The 16,226-nt window shown below is 39.6% G+C and overlaps 1 protein-coding gene across 1 annotated transcript in view; it reads left to right on the plus strand.

Moving 5' to 3' along the window:
• The window catches only part of CNTNAP2 (contactin associated protein 2), a 1,111,126-nt gene that overhangs the window by 894,155 nt on the left and 200,745 nt on the right, over nt 1-16,226 (plus strand). The window contains exon 14 of the mRNA XM_051611595.1: nt 8,871-9,027. Within this exon, the coding sequence (XP_051467555.1) occupies nt 8,871-9,027 (157 nt within the window). The remainder of the gene's footprint in view (nt 1-8,870; nt 9,028-16,226) is intronic.

Consider the following 16,226-nt stretch of genomic DNA (forward strand, 5'->3'; position numbering starts at 1 on the left):
CAGGGGGATCGAGCATATCCTCAGCAAATTCACTGATGATACCAAGCTGGGAGTAGTGGCTGACACTGCAGAGGGCTGTGCTGCCATCCAGTGTGACCTGGACAGGCTGGAGATCTGGGCAGAGGAGAACCTCATGAGGCTCAACAAGGGCAAGTGTAGGGTCCTGCACCTGGGAAGGAAGAACCCTATGCACCAGTTTAGGTTAGGGGTGGACCTGCTGGAAAGCAGTTCCAAGGAGAAGGATCTGAGAGTTTTGGTAGACAGTAAATTATCCATGAGCCAGCAATGTGCCCTTGCTGCCAAGAGGGACAATGGAATCCTGGGGTGCATAAGGAAGAGTGTGGCCAGTCGGTTGAGAGAGGTCATTCTCCCCCTCTACTCTGCCCTGGTGAGGCCACATCTGGAATACTGCATCCAGTTCTGGGCTCCCCAGCTCAAGAGAGACCGGGAACTACTAGAGAGAGTCCAGTGGAGAGCAACAAAGATGACTGGGGAATTGGAGCATCTCCCTTATGAGGAAAAGCTGAGAGAGCTGGGACTCTTTAGCCTGGAGAAGGGGAAGGTCCCAGATAACTGGACATTGGCCAATGTGACGCCCATCTACAAGAAGGGCCAGAGGGAGGATCTGGGGAACTATAGGCTTGTCAGCCTGATCTCGGTGCCTGGCAAGATTGTGGAGCAGATCATCCTGAATGCCATCAAGTGACACGTAGAAGACAACCAGGGGATCAGGTCCAGCCAACATGGGTTTAGGAAAGGAAGGTTCTGCCTGATCAATCTCATCTATGACTGGGTGACCCACCTAGTGGATGAGGGGAAGGTTGTGGATGTGTTCTGCCTCGACTTCAGCAAGGCCTTTGACACAGTCTCCCAAAGCATCCTCCTGGAGAAGCTGGCAGCCCATGGCTTGGACAGGTGCACCCTTCTCTGGGTTAAAAATTGGTTGGATGACCAGGCCCAGAGAGTGATGGTGAATGGAGCCACATCCAGCTGGTGTCTGGTGACCAGCAGTGTCCCCCAGGGATCAGTACTGGGCCCAGTCCTATTCAACATCTTTATTGACAACCTGTATGTGGGGATTGAGTCCACCCTTGGTAAGTTCGCAGATGACACCAACTTGGGGGGGGGAGTGTCAATCTGCTGGAGCGTAGGAAGAAGCTGCAGAGGGACCTGGACAGGCTGGGTCAATGGGCTGAGGCCAGTGGCATGAAATTCAACAAGACCAAGTGCAGGGTCCTGCACTTTGGCCACAACAACCCCAGGCAGAGCTACAGGCTGGGGGAAGAGTGGCTGGAGAGCTGCCCAGCAGAGAGGGACCTGGGAGTACTGGTTGAAAACCAGTTGAACTTGAGCCAGCAGTGTGCCCAGGTGGCCCGGAAGGCCAGTGGCATCCTGGCTTGTATCAGGAATAGTGTGGCCAGCAGGAGTAGGGATGTGATTCTCCCCCTGTACTCAGCACTGGTGAGGCCTCACCTTGAGTACTGTGTGCAGTTCTGGGCCCCTCATTTCAAGAAGGAGATGGAGGTGCTGGAGCAGGTCCAGAGGAGGGCAATGAGGCTGGTGAAGGAACTAGAGGGAAAGTCTTATACAGATAGGCTGAGGGAGCTGGGTTGTTTAGGCTGGAGAAGATGAGACTTAGGGGGGACCTTATCACTCTCTTCAATTAACTGAAGGGAGGTTGTAGTCAGGTGGAGGCTGGGCTCCTTTTCCAGACAACTAGCAACAAGACAAGAGCAGCCTTAAGCTGCTCCAGAGGAGGTTTAGGTTGGATACTAGGAAGTACTTCCTCACAGAGAGGGTGACTAGACATTGGAATGGAGTTCCCAGGGAGGTGGTGGAGGCACCGTCCCTGGATGTGTTCAAGGAAAGGCTGGATGTGGCACTTAGTGCCATGGTCTAGCCACTGTGGTGGTGTTAGGTCATAGGCTGGACTTGATGATCTTAAAGGTCTTTTCCAGCCTTGGTGATTCTGTGAGAAGAGAAGGCTGAGGGGAGACCTTACTAATGCCTATAAGTATCTAAAGGGTGTTTGCAAGGAGAATGGAGCCAGGCTCTTTCCGGTAGTTTCCAGTGACAGGATGACGGGCAGTGGGCACAAGCTGGAACATAGGAAGTTCCATTTAAATATGAGAAAAATCTTTCTCATGGTGAGGGTGACAGAGCACTGGAACAGGCTGCCCAGGGAGATTGTGGAGTCCCCTTCTCTGGAGATACTCCAGACCCACCTGGATGCAGTCCTGAGTAACGTGCTCTAGGCCATCCTGCTTTAGCAGGGGAGTTGGACTAGATGATCTCTAGAGGTGCCTTCCAACTCTGACAGTTCTGTGGTCCTGTGATCATAAATTCTCACACAGTTTGCACAACTTTTGTAAATAAATAGTACTGTCAAATAGACCAGCCACCTCAGTGAGCTTCTGAAGAAAATGAATGCTCCAGGCTAGTCATAGAAAAAAATAGTCTAAAAGAATGTATTAGAATATATTGGGTACATATGTAAAAAAGAACTAAAACAGACACAAGTGCCTACAGAATGAAAAGTGTAATAAGAAACTAAAATTTTCAGGTCATATTTCCATTAAGCTTGCAAGCAGCTGTGAATTAGGTAGTCCTGGTTTTCTGAAGTTGCCAAGGGTTCTTTTTCATTATTTTCCTTTTCTTGGTTTGGTTTTGAATCTGTTTTCTTCCCCAAGCTTTCTGTGTGCTCAAATGCTCACTTTGTGTTGCCATGAGGGTTAGACTAATCTAACTCTTTAGTCATTAGCAGAATGATGCATACTGTTGCAACCTCTTTTCATGAATACTAAGCATTCCTTATACCTTTCCTAGTTGGCTGTAAAGAAAAATGATTTATCAGTTAACAAAATTACAATAACAACGTGGGAATTAACTTTAAAATATATGAAATTCATGTGTACATATTGCACAAAGCAATAGAGATCAAGAAGTATTACTGAAAAAAAAAGAAAATCAATAAAATTTTAATAAATAGAAAAACAGCCTCCATACTGTATAGATATTATATATGAATTGTCATTTTATCTGAAAAAGTTCACGTAAGAAGTCACTTTCTGCTCAGATGCTTTCACTGAAATCTGTAAATGTGACCAACCAGACACACTTTTCTCTCAGCTCTGTCCTCCTAGCTTCAAATAATTTGGCCTTCTGGGTGATCATTTAAACTGGCACAGCGTGTTCTCAGTCCACCTGGGGTTCAAGCAGTAGCAGACTCTGCTCTACAGTTGAACATCTTCAGCTAGGAGTTTCTGCTGTTGCCGTGAAGCCCCTCAGCAACTGCATGTTCAGTCTAGATGGGTACTGCTGTGACACAAGGCAGGGGCAGCAAACCTGCAAAGTGTCTCATCAGCTTCATATTAGTCCTAAGTATATACATAACAATGCAGATCAGCAAAATAAACTCAGCGCAAAATAAACTAGGTCAGCAAAGCCTACCTAGGTTGGTCACCCTTGACTTTAAGAATCCTAAATTGGAACACGTGGATGTACTTAATGCATTAATAACTTAGACCAGATTTGCTTATTTTTTTCCAAATACCAAGTCTTCAGAAACTGAAATAAATGCCTCACATTGTTCATAAAAATTATTTCGCCTGAGCAGAATAGATACTGATGATGGTGTAAGGAAAAAAAATGGCAATAAAAGCAAGGTGAAAGCCATATTAGCATGCTGAACTTTTGAAACAGTGACAAAATTATTCTTTCAGTGCCTGTTTCTTCAGTGCAATATCTGATAGAATTCCTGCACAGACTCTAATGAACCATGGCCTGAAATCGCGTTACCCTTATGTGAGGCTAAAGGTACTGTATGCCATGGTGTAGCTTAATGCAGAAGGCACGTGTAAAGAATATATTTCATTCAAAAATAGAAGAATTATATTTGCCTTCCCACATGTGCAGATTGACTTTTTTTGAAATTTTGTCTTTAATTTCATCATCGAATATTATGCCAGTGAAATATCTTCCATTTCTGCCTATGATTGATTTAGGCTACCAAAATTGTAATACATTTTGAAAAGATAATTTTGGGCCTGTTCTACCAATAACAAGAACTGGGCAATCAGTTCAACCTGTGATGTTTTAGTCTGTTTCATTAACAAAGTTCAGAACTGAACAAAAGAAACTTTTCTGAAAGTAAAAATAATTATACACATAGTGTGATTATTGTTGGAATTCCCCAGTATTTATTAGGGAATCTGTAATATTAATGGATGTCTGTAATGGTTCCTTTAAAATGAATGAATGAATGAATGAATGAATGAATGAATGAATGAATGAATGAATATTTCAATTCAGAGCTATCCAGTGCATTAAATTTACACCTAATTGCTTGCAGGGGATCAGCAAAATATAGTAATTCAAATTAGACAGGGTCCCCAGTGGTCTGTCTTGTTTTTCAGAGGTTCTGAGCCATTGGCTGTAGCTTGAAAGTGTTTCTTGCCTTTCTTAATGCCATTCCCTTTGATTTTAAAGACCAGGCAGAGGCCAGGAAAATGCTCTTGACAGTCAGAAGGAGGATGATCTTCATGCAGAGCAAGTTGTAGTTTGCTTTAATTCACCACAAGAGGCTGCAGATGCAGATAGAATGTACAGGTTCAGAAAGGAATTAGGCAAATTCATGGACAGTGGATCTATAAACAAGCACTAACAGGAATTGGGAGAAACATGCCTGCTAGCATCCTTAATGCAGTGAATAGATGTTGAGGGAGTGCAAAGTTAAGCAACCACAAGTAGCAGCCAACCTCAGATCTTTTCTCTAACTATTACCTCCCTTTGCTCCTGTCAGGCACAGAACTCTAGGAGAGATGGGCTATGTTCTTAGAACTACTGGCAATACTGATTTCTGGTGCTGTTCTTCCCAAAATTAAGTGCTAGGAATGGGAAAGAGCTGGGACAGGAAACAAAGGGAAGAGACTTGTATAGTCACCATTGTTGCTTCTTTTATCCCAAAAGTTGGAAAAGGTGCATAAGAGTAATTGCTGGAGTAGAGTACTGCCTCCTCCCTTTGAGCAGGAGCAACACACTCAGTCTTCCTTCAGTAGCCATGGGAGTCAGTCAGGTAATGAAGATCCTGGTTGCAAAAAGTGCTGTCTTTTAATGAAGGAAGAATGAAGAGTCTAGACAAACATTTGCTGCAGGGAGGAGATGGTGAATGGAAGAGAAATATTTAGCCTGTCCAGGCTGTCACAGCCTACCTGTATTGTGAACAGAGCCTACTGAATGCAGGGCGCCACGGAGCATCTGTCCACTTTATTGAATTCCCTAATCTGAGCTCTCTTGGTATGGCAGCTTCAGTTACTGATACTGACCAGCTTTGAAACAACATCCCTAAAATGTTTCAAGTAACACCTTTTTTATTAATCACTTGCATTTAAAAATAATAAAAGCAAATGGTTTCATTTAAACGCTTAGTGGAATAAAAAACATGCTTTCAAAAATTAGACATTTTGAGATGGTTAGGCTATGTTAGAAATAAATATATTATTGACTCTTAAGAGTTCTCTTCATACTACATTAACTTTGGTTTGATATGTTTTTATATTAAATGAAATAGTTCACACAATGAGACATTTGTAAGATGAAAAAGGAATCGCTTTTTTATGACACTCAGAGCTCTGTGAGAATACAAAGACATTCCCTTAGTCCTTTACAGTTTTCTGAATATTCTGTAGAAGAGAAGCACTTACTGATAGAAAACACTGATGACTAGATTCTTCACTTACTTTGATTTAATAACTGCAAATCCAGACTAACATTGTACATGTATTTAAATAAGAATTCTAAAATAATTTTAATAAAAGTCCAGCACTCTAAAGCCATTGTAACCACTGTTAACTTTATTGCATGTAAATGCTGAAGGGTTTTTTGTTTGTGAGAGAGAGGTCTGAATCACTAGAATCATGGTTTGAATCTGATATTCTGGCGATACTCCTATGTCCACATGCCCCATTAAAATAAGATCAACCATTTTGCCCTTAGAAGACTCTTCTCACACCACAGCTCTTAACTTGGTCATTAAGGTTCATGAACCTCCTGAAGGCTGGATATATTTGTCCACTTTCTTGGTACACACATCTTTTCCTCTGATACCATAATTGCTTTTCTGCTAAGTGGCTGAGTAATAAACACACAACCCCTTAAAAGTGGTGTCTCTTCAAGAAGGGAAATGGGAAGACACCTTGGTCATAACTTAGTACACATAAACTTAAAGCACTTCCTACAGCAGCCCTTAAGCGAGAGCTCTTTCATGCCTAAAGAGCATTTCTGCATGAAGACATGATTCTAACCAAAATTCCATCACAGGCTGAGAGTATCTCTCCTGCTCCTTCTTCTTGTCCACAAAAGCTTGGGAGAGAAAAGCAGTCAATCAATGACACAAACTAAAAAGCTATCTCATTACTCCAAATTTGTTCCTATGGTATGAAAATGTATCTTCTGGGGCTACTTGTCATCTCAATATGCTTGACATCTTTTCTGTATAACTTTTTTCTCTACGGTTTTTTGTCTTTAAACTGAGTTTATATACTTTCAATGCCATAAGGCCAATAGGATTTGTATTCTAGCAGAATAATTATGTATGATAAAATAGTCTGATGGCTAGAATGATAGCCATTAATGATCAGTCTTCATGTTGGAGGGCACTACTACTTCTACTTGAATCAGCCCTTTGCAGCAGTTTCCAAAGCAGAAAAAATAAGCAAAGGCCTCTGAAACAGGACTCACATCCTCTAAAGGAGATTATAGAGTTATAAAACAGGGTGAAATGTGAGAGGAGAAGATTGATCCTATTTCTAAATACTTTTTACCTGCATGGCACATCCTTCTCACTTGTAGTCTTTCTTTTCCATTATTCTTTTAGTCTCTCCAATAAAGGGTTTTACTCTTTGTTATGCCCAGTCATAGTGATGTCTGCAATATAGCTGCATAGCATTGCTGGTTTAGAGTTTATGAACTCTAGGGAAAATGCTGCTTTTCTTCTTCTTGGCTGATGTGAGGCAGGATGGCCACAAAGAGCTGTTCTCAAAGTGCAGATGGGACACAACACTGTGTCCCCACCCTTTTATTAACCATAGACTATCAATGAGATCCAGAGCCTTTTGTATAGACCACTGTGCTGCAGGGTGATCTGGTGTGAGGCTCATCCTGTTTCAGTGCATGGAGTTATGTCCCAATATGAAGTCTGCCCCACTGCCTTACGTGCTTATTAAATAACCTTTTGGAAGCGAGGACTATGTACTCTCATATGTGATAGATCACCTTGCTGCTTGGAAAGGCAGCTGCAGCATGAACATGGCTTCTAACTCGCAGCACTTAGTTCCATAATAATCAAGTCACAGAAGGTAAAATAACCAATTTAAAGTCTCGAATCAAGTCATGCTCTCAGCATACCCATTGCATTAGCAGTAGAGCTGAATGATCGTACTGTGCAGCACAGTAACATCTAATAAAAACCTTCAACCACCACATACTTTTTTACACTACTGTATTTTCAATAACATTATTTTATATGATGTTCAACAATTTAAAAACATTGAACAAAGAAGTATTTTCAGAGAGCTGAGAGAGTCTTTTTGGGTTTTGGTGGTTTTTATAACATGCCTGCAAATACTCGGTTGCTCTCTCCGTCTCTGGAATTTAGTTTTCAGTAGAGTTTGTGACTACTTACAATGTATGTCTGGGATGAGTAGAACCATAGTCTAGGTAATAAAATCTAATTGTTAAAGGACTATTTTTAAGATTATGGATGTAGATTTTGGAGATGTGTGAGATGAACAAACAAGATTATGAAAAGTAGAGTATCTGTTATGTAGAGTTGTACTTGTAAAATGTGTTAATAAGTGTATTCCTTGTAAATAGTTTCATTTTATCTAATGAGAAAATACCAACAGCAGGTTATATGAGGGAAAAAGACATATTAAAGAAACATGTTTGTAGGCTGAGTTCAATTATGTTTTCTAAATGTGAAAAATCATAAATTGAGACTGATTGAGTTATTTGCATGGGTTTGAAGTTAAGCTTATATATAAGTGTCTTGCTGAGCTGGAGAAATAAAAAGAAACTTTTTAGTAAGAGCATTTTTTACAAATTACAAATTAAAGTAGAGGAGTTTTATTTATTTACATGTAAGAGGTTTACCGAATCCAAAAGCATTAGAAATAAATTTAAAGCAGTATGTAAAAATGTTAAGGTACAAATGCAGTGCCAAGAAATATTATTATATCAAAGTTCAGATCACCTTTGCTCGAGTATTAAATAAAAAAAAACAAACCCAAACTTTTTTTTAAATTGTAAAGATGCTTTTGGAGCTTGGTAATACTTCTTTACACTTTACTTTGGACCAGCTGGAGACAGCATGATGAACATACTTGTTTTCTAGTGAAGACAGATTCATTTCAAATTAAAAGCTGTTATTACAAAAATATAAATAAAATTAATGCATCTTTCTGTGGATAATTTGCGGTCAAATATTGAATAATCCAATACCTTAGTATATGAATTTGAATTTAATTGAAAGTAATTATGCAACCTCCCCACATATTTTCATTATATAAACTGAGAAGAATTACAAAGCTAAACAAAGAGCATACGAGATAAAAAAAAAAAACAACAAAACATTTAATTAATTTCAATCTTTACAAATTGGGTGAATACAGAAAATTAAATGTGTCTTGTTTACCTGGCAAGGTCGTTTGAATTGTTCAGTAATAATGAACACATTTGTTTGCCAGAAATGCAGGATTGCTGTCCAGCTATGCGTTGTTCACATCCGTGTATTGAACATCAGAGCCCCAGTAATGAATCCTTGAGCTCTACCTCTTTGATGCATCATAACCTTGTGCTTTCATTCCTTGCAGAAGGGAATCCATATACCTGGTGGGTTGGAAAAGCCAATGAGAAGCACTACTATTGGGGTGGATCGGGACCTGGCATTCAAAAATGTGCCTGTGGCATTGAACGCAACTGTACTGACCCCAAGTACTACTGCAACTGTGATGCTGACTATAAGCAATGGTGAGTGGCTTACAAGAAGGCAGGATGAGAACGACCAGACTCTAACTTTTACAACTGCTGCCATTATTCTAAATGTCTTTTATTTATATTCTTTCTTTCTTTCAAAGAATGAGGACAAAAATACTATTTCTGATCCCTCCTCCTGCAACGTGTCTACTTTGTCTTCATTTCCTTTTTATCCACAGTATCTGTGGCTGTTAAATGTAGAGGAGTATATTTGTGTTTTTACATCGACTGAGCTATAGAAAAGAACACTAAAGTTGCAAAATTAAGTCTGAATAAGATAGCCCTAGTAGTTGTAATAGTCCATAGTATTTTTGCTTCCCATGCAACTTTGTCTCCATTCACTTATATGACAATCAGTATTTAATTTTATCTCTGCAGCTTCTTTTTTTCCCCACATTTTCTCCTTTGGGAGCACTATCGCTGCATTTGTCTGTAGAACGTGAGAGATGTGAGTTCAAATCACTCGTCTAGTGACTCCGACCCTCATTTTCCATCTTCCGTAAGAAAAATGTGTTAAGAACTAGGATTACAGAGTCTTATGGAATGAGGGTCTGTATTTCACAGGAAATTATTGCACTTTACAGAGAGAGTTAAATATCCATTGGCACGTTGGTTGAGAATGCAAACTTATAGCCCATTCGGGATGAGACAGTGAGAATTTATTGTAGTTTCTTCTCTAATAGTTATTGATTCATCCCAGATGGAACAATTTTAACAGAGGGAGTGAGAAAATCCTACTCCAGAGTATTTTACAGCCTGGTAACAGGGGCAGTGTGCTGTGAGGTAATTGATGTGGGTTTAAATCCCTTCAGGCAGAAAGGAGTGTTAAACCTGCATCTCTGCTAATCCCCATAAACACTCTTAACAATGAAGCTGCTGCATAAAGCTCATCTTCAATTTGTGTGAGACCCTCTCTGTGCTCTTAGAATGATTCATTTGTAAGGTTTAGCTGTGTCTCTTTTGCCACGACAGGCAGCATCATATTTTACATGGTTCGCAATGTTCAGTGACCAACTGGCACCATACTTGCATGAACACATTTTCCATTAATAGCAACCTGTTGGTAATTGAATCAGTACAGGTTCATAAACCTTTTTGGGTTAATTCAGAAATTTGTACAGCTATTAGTGAATATATAGCTAAAGAACTCTAATGGTATGTCAGGGATTTAAAAAACAGATATTGGGAAGAACCACAGAATCCTTGAGGTTGGAAGCGGCTCCAGTACTCCAGGTGTGGCCTCACCAGTGAGGGGAAGGAGCACCTCCCTCAACTTACTGGCAATACTTTGCTTAATCGAGTCCAGGCTACCATTATCCTTTTTGGCTGCAAGGGCACTCTGTTGCTTCATGTTCAACTTGGCAACCACCAGGATACCTAGGGCCTTTTCTGCCAAGTTGCTTCCCAGCTGCGTGGCCCCCAGCATTTACTGGTGCATGGGATTATTTTTCCACAGGAGCAAGACTTTACACTTTTCTCTGTTAACTTTGTAATGTTTCTGCCAGCCCATTTCTCCAGCCAGTCAAGGTCCCTCTGGATGGCAGCACAACTTTCTGGCATATAAGCCACTCCTCCCAGTTTGCTGTCATCTGCAAAATTGAAGTAAGAAAAATGGTTAAAGTGATAAAGGAAATCTTCCAGACCCTGCAAAAACAATTGATTAAAATGTGGGAAATCAAAGATTGCCACAGTGTCACTGAAAGTTTTGACATAGTTAGTATAGTTTGCTCTCAACTATGATACAGGGTGAACTATAGACCACCACTTGATAGGGAAGTCAATATTAGAGAGAGAGGAATCAGGCGTGGGGCCAAATTTCAGAGGCAGAATTATACCAAGAGTGAAGACTGTAAGGTCAGAGGACCCTGACTCAAACATAGCCACTAGAATAGTGTGGCAGGAGGGAGATGGGTTTGATTTTGTGACAAAATGGTAACAGTAAACCAAAGATTTTAGAATTATAATTACAACAAGGGCAGAATTAGGCGCAATTACAGTTTTAATTGCTTGAGGTACTGGCTGCGTATCCATGAAGAATCATCTCTGGACCACATGTTGACTGTTTTATTTTACGCTGAGGAAAATGCATGGGGGAAATAACATAGACTTTTCATCTTTTCTTGTGGCAGCATTCACAAAATAATCCTTTTCTGTTACCTTTGTGTCCCCTATATACACTGTAATTATATGGAAAATAATAACAATAATAATAATAGGGTTTTTTAAATCTAAAATTAGATTACTATCCTAATAGATATACAGCTGTTTCCTCAGAACTTCAAACAAGAAGACATTTATACAGTATTTCTCTGGATATGCATCAGTTTTTTTTCAAGAAAACTACATTGTATTACAGGATAATTTATTAAAAATAGCTGCAAAACTGGAAATTATATTTTAATCCATGGTGTGTGTAAATCACAAGAAGAAAGGAAGCCTCATAATAGTTTTTTTGTTCAAGATTTTGCAGTTTAGTTTTGGCATAATCTAGCTCATTTCAAAGTCATACCTTTTAGGTTTTGGGATTATTTTGGGGAGTGCTAATAAGGAGTTTTCTCTAGCCAGGCTGATCAACACCTAAAAAGCAAGTGAGCACCAGAGGTGAGGAGACTTCACTGGCTTCAGTTATCAGAGCAGAACAATAACCAGAGCCTCCAGCACATCCGTGCTCAACTCTGGTGACAACAAAACAGGTCCTGGTTAGAACTACAGTATCTGCAACAGCACTTTTGGAGAATTGCTGTGTGAGGGTAGATTTAGCCTGTGGTAGCAATGGGAGCCCAGAAGGGGCAGAAGCCACTGAGAAGCTCAGAGAAGCATCCAAGCGTGGTGAAAGCATGCATCCATCATATTCCAATTATTGCATAAACTATATCTTCTAATCCTCAGGTGTATGAAAGTGTTAGCTTAAGAATACTGGGGGCATCACTTTGGTACAGAGGGGAGAACAATGCAGGGATCCCCAAGCAAGGACTAACTAAGCACCCTTACCAGGGGAGGTGCCTAGCTGGACCTCTTGCTCACAGAGAAAGATTAGTGGGAGATATGGTCCTCAGAGGCCGTCTTGGGCTTAGTGATCACAAAATGGTGAAGTATTCAATTCTTAGAGATGTAAGGAGGGGGATTAGCAAAACCTCCACCTTGGACTTCTGGAGGGCAGACTTTGGCCTGTTCAGGACACTTATTGAGAGATTCCCTTGGGAGACAGTCCTGAGAATCCACATAGGACTTCTGCAGTAATTGTATATCTTGGCCATACCTGAGAGCACTGCATTTGATTGTGGTGTGACCACAATGATTTTCTGTTCCTGACTAGGCAATGTGGAAAAAAGTTTATATCTGGGGTGGGCTTTTTTGTGGGGTTTTTTTTGTGCTTTTTTTGTTTGCTTGTGTTGGGTTTTGGGGGGGTAAGGGTGGTAGGGAGACACAGTAATGAGAAGGCAGTAGCTACAGCAACAGCAGTATTAGAAAAGTAAAGAAGTAAAATGGGAAAAGAAGTCTGCTGAGTGGAAATTGTGGTAATGAAAGGTAAAGAAGGAGAGATGTAGAGCAGAGATTCAGATTTTGAAGCTTAGGGTAGTCTCTTTAAAGAAGACTGGGGAGACACTGAAAAGCCAGTCAAGCTGAATCAGAATGATGTAGTGCAAGTAGAATATTGTCTGTAATTTTTATTATAGAAGTTATAAATGGTGTTAGAAATGAAGAAAGGAATTGCAGTCTGATGAATGATCTTGCAGCAAAGGCAGGAGAATGTTCCCCTAGAGAACTGTATTCTAATTCTGTCTCTGGAACCACATTTCTGCATGATGCTGGCCAAGTTTCATAAGCCATTTCTTCACAGATCAGTCATTAGTTTGCTCCTAATTTTCTGGGTACCTAACTGAAAACCCAGAGGTTTGTGGAAATACTGAACATTCACAGCAGCTGAAGTAAGTGGTCACTTTCTCTGAATATATCTATTTTTGTCCTCAAGCAAACAGATAAATGCCTGTAGGCATCTTATATTGAGCACTACAAATGTATATGTGCTTTTCATCTTAGCATCTTTCAGCCTTAGCATCCAATCTGTAGAATGGAGATGGTGCCAGACACTCACCTCACAAAGCTATTGTAAAGATAGGTAGATTTATGAAGCAGCCATCTACTGTAGTGCTCAGCACTACAGAAAATCCAATGAGTCTGTCTGAATAAAATAGAAGAGAGCATTCCATAAGTTGTAGAGCTATTCAGCTCATGCCTGATGTGCTGATTGTCAGACCTGTGTGGTAGAAAAGCAAAATGGTAGATATTGGCAGGTAATATGAGATATGAAATTCAAATTCATGTGTATCTGCATGCATAATCTCAAATAGAATCAGATTCTTAAGAGAAGCCCATGTTATTGCTGCAATGTAAATATTAAGTCATTATTTTTGTTATGATAAAGAAACAGGAACACAGTTGGGAAGAGCTTCACCCAGAGCAATCCTACCAAAATGAACTTTAGTTTCAATTTATGCATGATTTATGTCCAAAAAGCCATTTATTCAGAGGTAAGTGAATCAGATCATTAAAATTGCTAAATTTGCTTTCTAACAAAAGTAATTTGTTAAAGAGCATGTGGTTGACATTCAACATCAGATTGCCTCAATTGAGAGAATCAGTTCTACTGAGATTGCTGTTGTTAGTAGCAAGAAGTTCTCTAGGTCGCTGTTAAAATCTTCTTCAAGTGAATAATTTTAGGTAAAATATAACACTTTTTGAAAATATTGTTGTTGTTGTTGCTGTTGTTATTATTATTAAACATTTATGCAGTTCCTGTAGAAATTGCTGGCATTGTGGAGATAGATAAACTGTACCAATTAAGTAGTAAATGTTAAGATCTGCAAAGAAATTTTGGTTCCTGTTCCCCTTTTAACTGTAAAGTCAGTTAAACACCCAAATTGACCAAAGTTTCTACACCACAGGCTCCTTACTTTTTCTTACATAGCAGACACAATATGTGAGAAGACATATTAATGATGCTGTTCCTGGATTTACTAGGACAAGGTGACATAAGAATCTTTTTCCCTTAGAACCTCCTGATGAGGGTGCGCTTCAGGTTACTAAGTAGGGCAAGGACTTCACTGCCAACTATTGATGTGACTTCTAATCTTTCAAGACTGTTTGGTGGCCCTACAGATGATGAAAAGGGATTAAGGAGAATTTTAAGATAACAGTGGTTTGAACAAATAGAGGAAATGAGCAATGAGAACATAAGGAGGGAGCCTCATTTTCTTGCTTATCCTCTGGCACAGTTTGGAAATTAGCATTTCTTTCTCCAGAGCCTGCAAAATTACTTTATTTCTGTGAGGTTTGCCAGAACATTCTGCAGGATAGATGGCCCTTTCCCTTCACAACTCTTCTCCTATAATGTGAGTTTCAGAAGAAAGTTTCAGGTCACCAGGAACAAGGCTGAGATTGACATGAGTTGCTTGAGTGACAGGAATATGGGTGGACTTTGAAATGCTAGGCTGTGGCTGTGGCTCTGGCAGGTAGGTCATTTGTAGACAGATCTAACAGGATATTAAAGGCTCCTGCAGCTATTGGTAGACATCAAGCTTTAAGTATAGCATGTACTAATTCCCATTGAAATAATGGTATTTCAGTTCCTGACTCCCTTAGGCTCTTTTGAAAATCCATCTGTCCATTAACCTTGTGCAGTCTCAGTAACAGAGCTGCTGATGCAGAGTTACATGACACTGGCTTCTCCTGTTCTTCATTAGAAGCTGCTAATGATTTCTTCAGGCACTTTTTTTGCCATTACTTTCCAATCTAGGCAGCAAGTGGAGTTTCCATAAAGGTGTTAGATCAAGAGTGACTAGGTTGTATGTTCTGTGTGAAAAAAACAAAAACAAAACCAAAAACCAAAGGGAAAACTTATCCTTGGCTATAATTGATTACAGCTTGATTAAATTTACTCAATGTTTGTAGCATTATGTAGAGAAATCTCAAGAAGTAGCTGGAATCAAATCTTAATGTATGTAAAATAACTTGAAGGACTGTAGAAGTTGCAGTGAGGACCATGCATGACTACAAGCATCCAATATGCATATGAAAATTTTTCAATTTAACCAGACAGATTGACTGTATACAAAAATCAAGTATTTATATAATGTAGCCATATGTTTAAGAAGTACCTGGCAAAACAGACATTTTTGCTAAAATATAGAGGCCTGTATTTAAGAAGAAAATACATTGGTTTGTATTACATGAAACCAGAAAAGATGGGGGAAAAAAGAAAAAACACAATGGGAAATCACCTAGTAAGATTGATGATGCCCTGCTGTTTTGCCTGGCATCTGATAAAGACAATGAAGCTCAATTTCCTAGGAGCTGGGCAGCACCACTTTGAAAACTGATTCAACACTTTTGTAGACCTTAAGGCTGTCTTTGAAATGACAGACCAGAAAACACAGTAATTGTGTTTTGTGTTGTAACTGTGTGATTACATCTGTTCACCATATAAAAGTGGAAATATCAAAACTTATTTTTAAATTATGCTTAGTAAACAAACTAGTTTTGTGGGTGAGAGTGGTGAAGCTTAGTTGACAACTAGCATTAGTTCATATGGTTGTTTTTCTTGTACTCTTACAAATCCAGACAGCCTTTTTGTAGGTTTTTAGGGTTACCTTTCAGAGTTCCTCTGTATATTGACATTGTCTCTTAGTGTTAAGATATTCCAGTCAATCAAAATTTAGCACTATGACAGTATGAACAGCAGAGAATAAAAATCTGCATGAAGAGGGCTAAAGACTGAATGTCAAGCACTCAAACCTAAGTAAATGTTAGATTTAATACAGCTGGTAGTCCTTTTTTCCAAATGATTGATAGATTTGAATTGAAACTTCCAGTAGCAGAAAAGCAGATAGGCAGAAGCCAGGAAGTTCATTCCTACTAGTTGTAGTTTGACCATTAGAACTACTATAGTAGGGAAAAGGGTCAAGTGACTGGGTGTTAGACTGCTCACTGTTCTGCATTTCTCAGCTGTGCTCATCAGCAGTAACAGACGTGCAATGTTGAAACACGGTTTGCATGCCAAAAAATGTGGCATCTTACCATTAAGTGAATTCTGACCTCTTTTTTCATAACATGTTCTATATTTTCTTTTATAGAAACTAAATAGCTTGTGCTTGTCCGTTATGCATTCCTCTTTTCTGCTTCTCCCAAGAGAA

This window comes from Apus apus, chromosome 2 (assembly GCF_020740795.1).
Source record: "Apus apus isolate bApuApu2 chromosome 2, bApuApu2.pri.cur, whole genome shotgun sequence".
Classification (NCBI taxonomy): Eukaryota; Metazoa; Chordata; class Aves; order Apodiformes; family Apodidae; genus Apus; species Apus apus.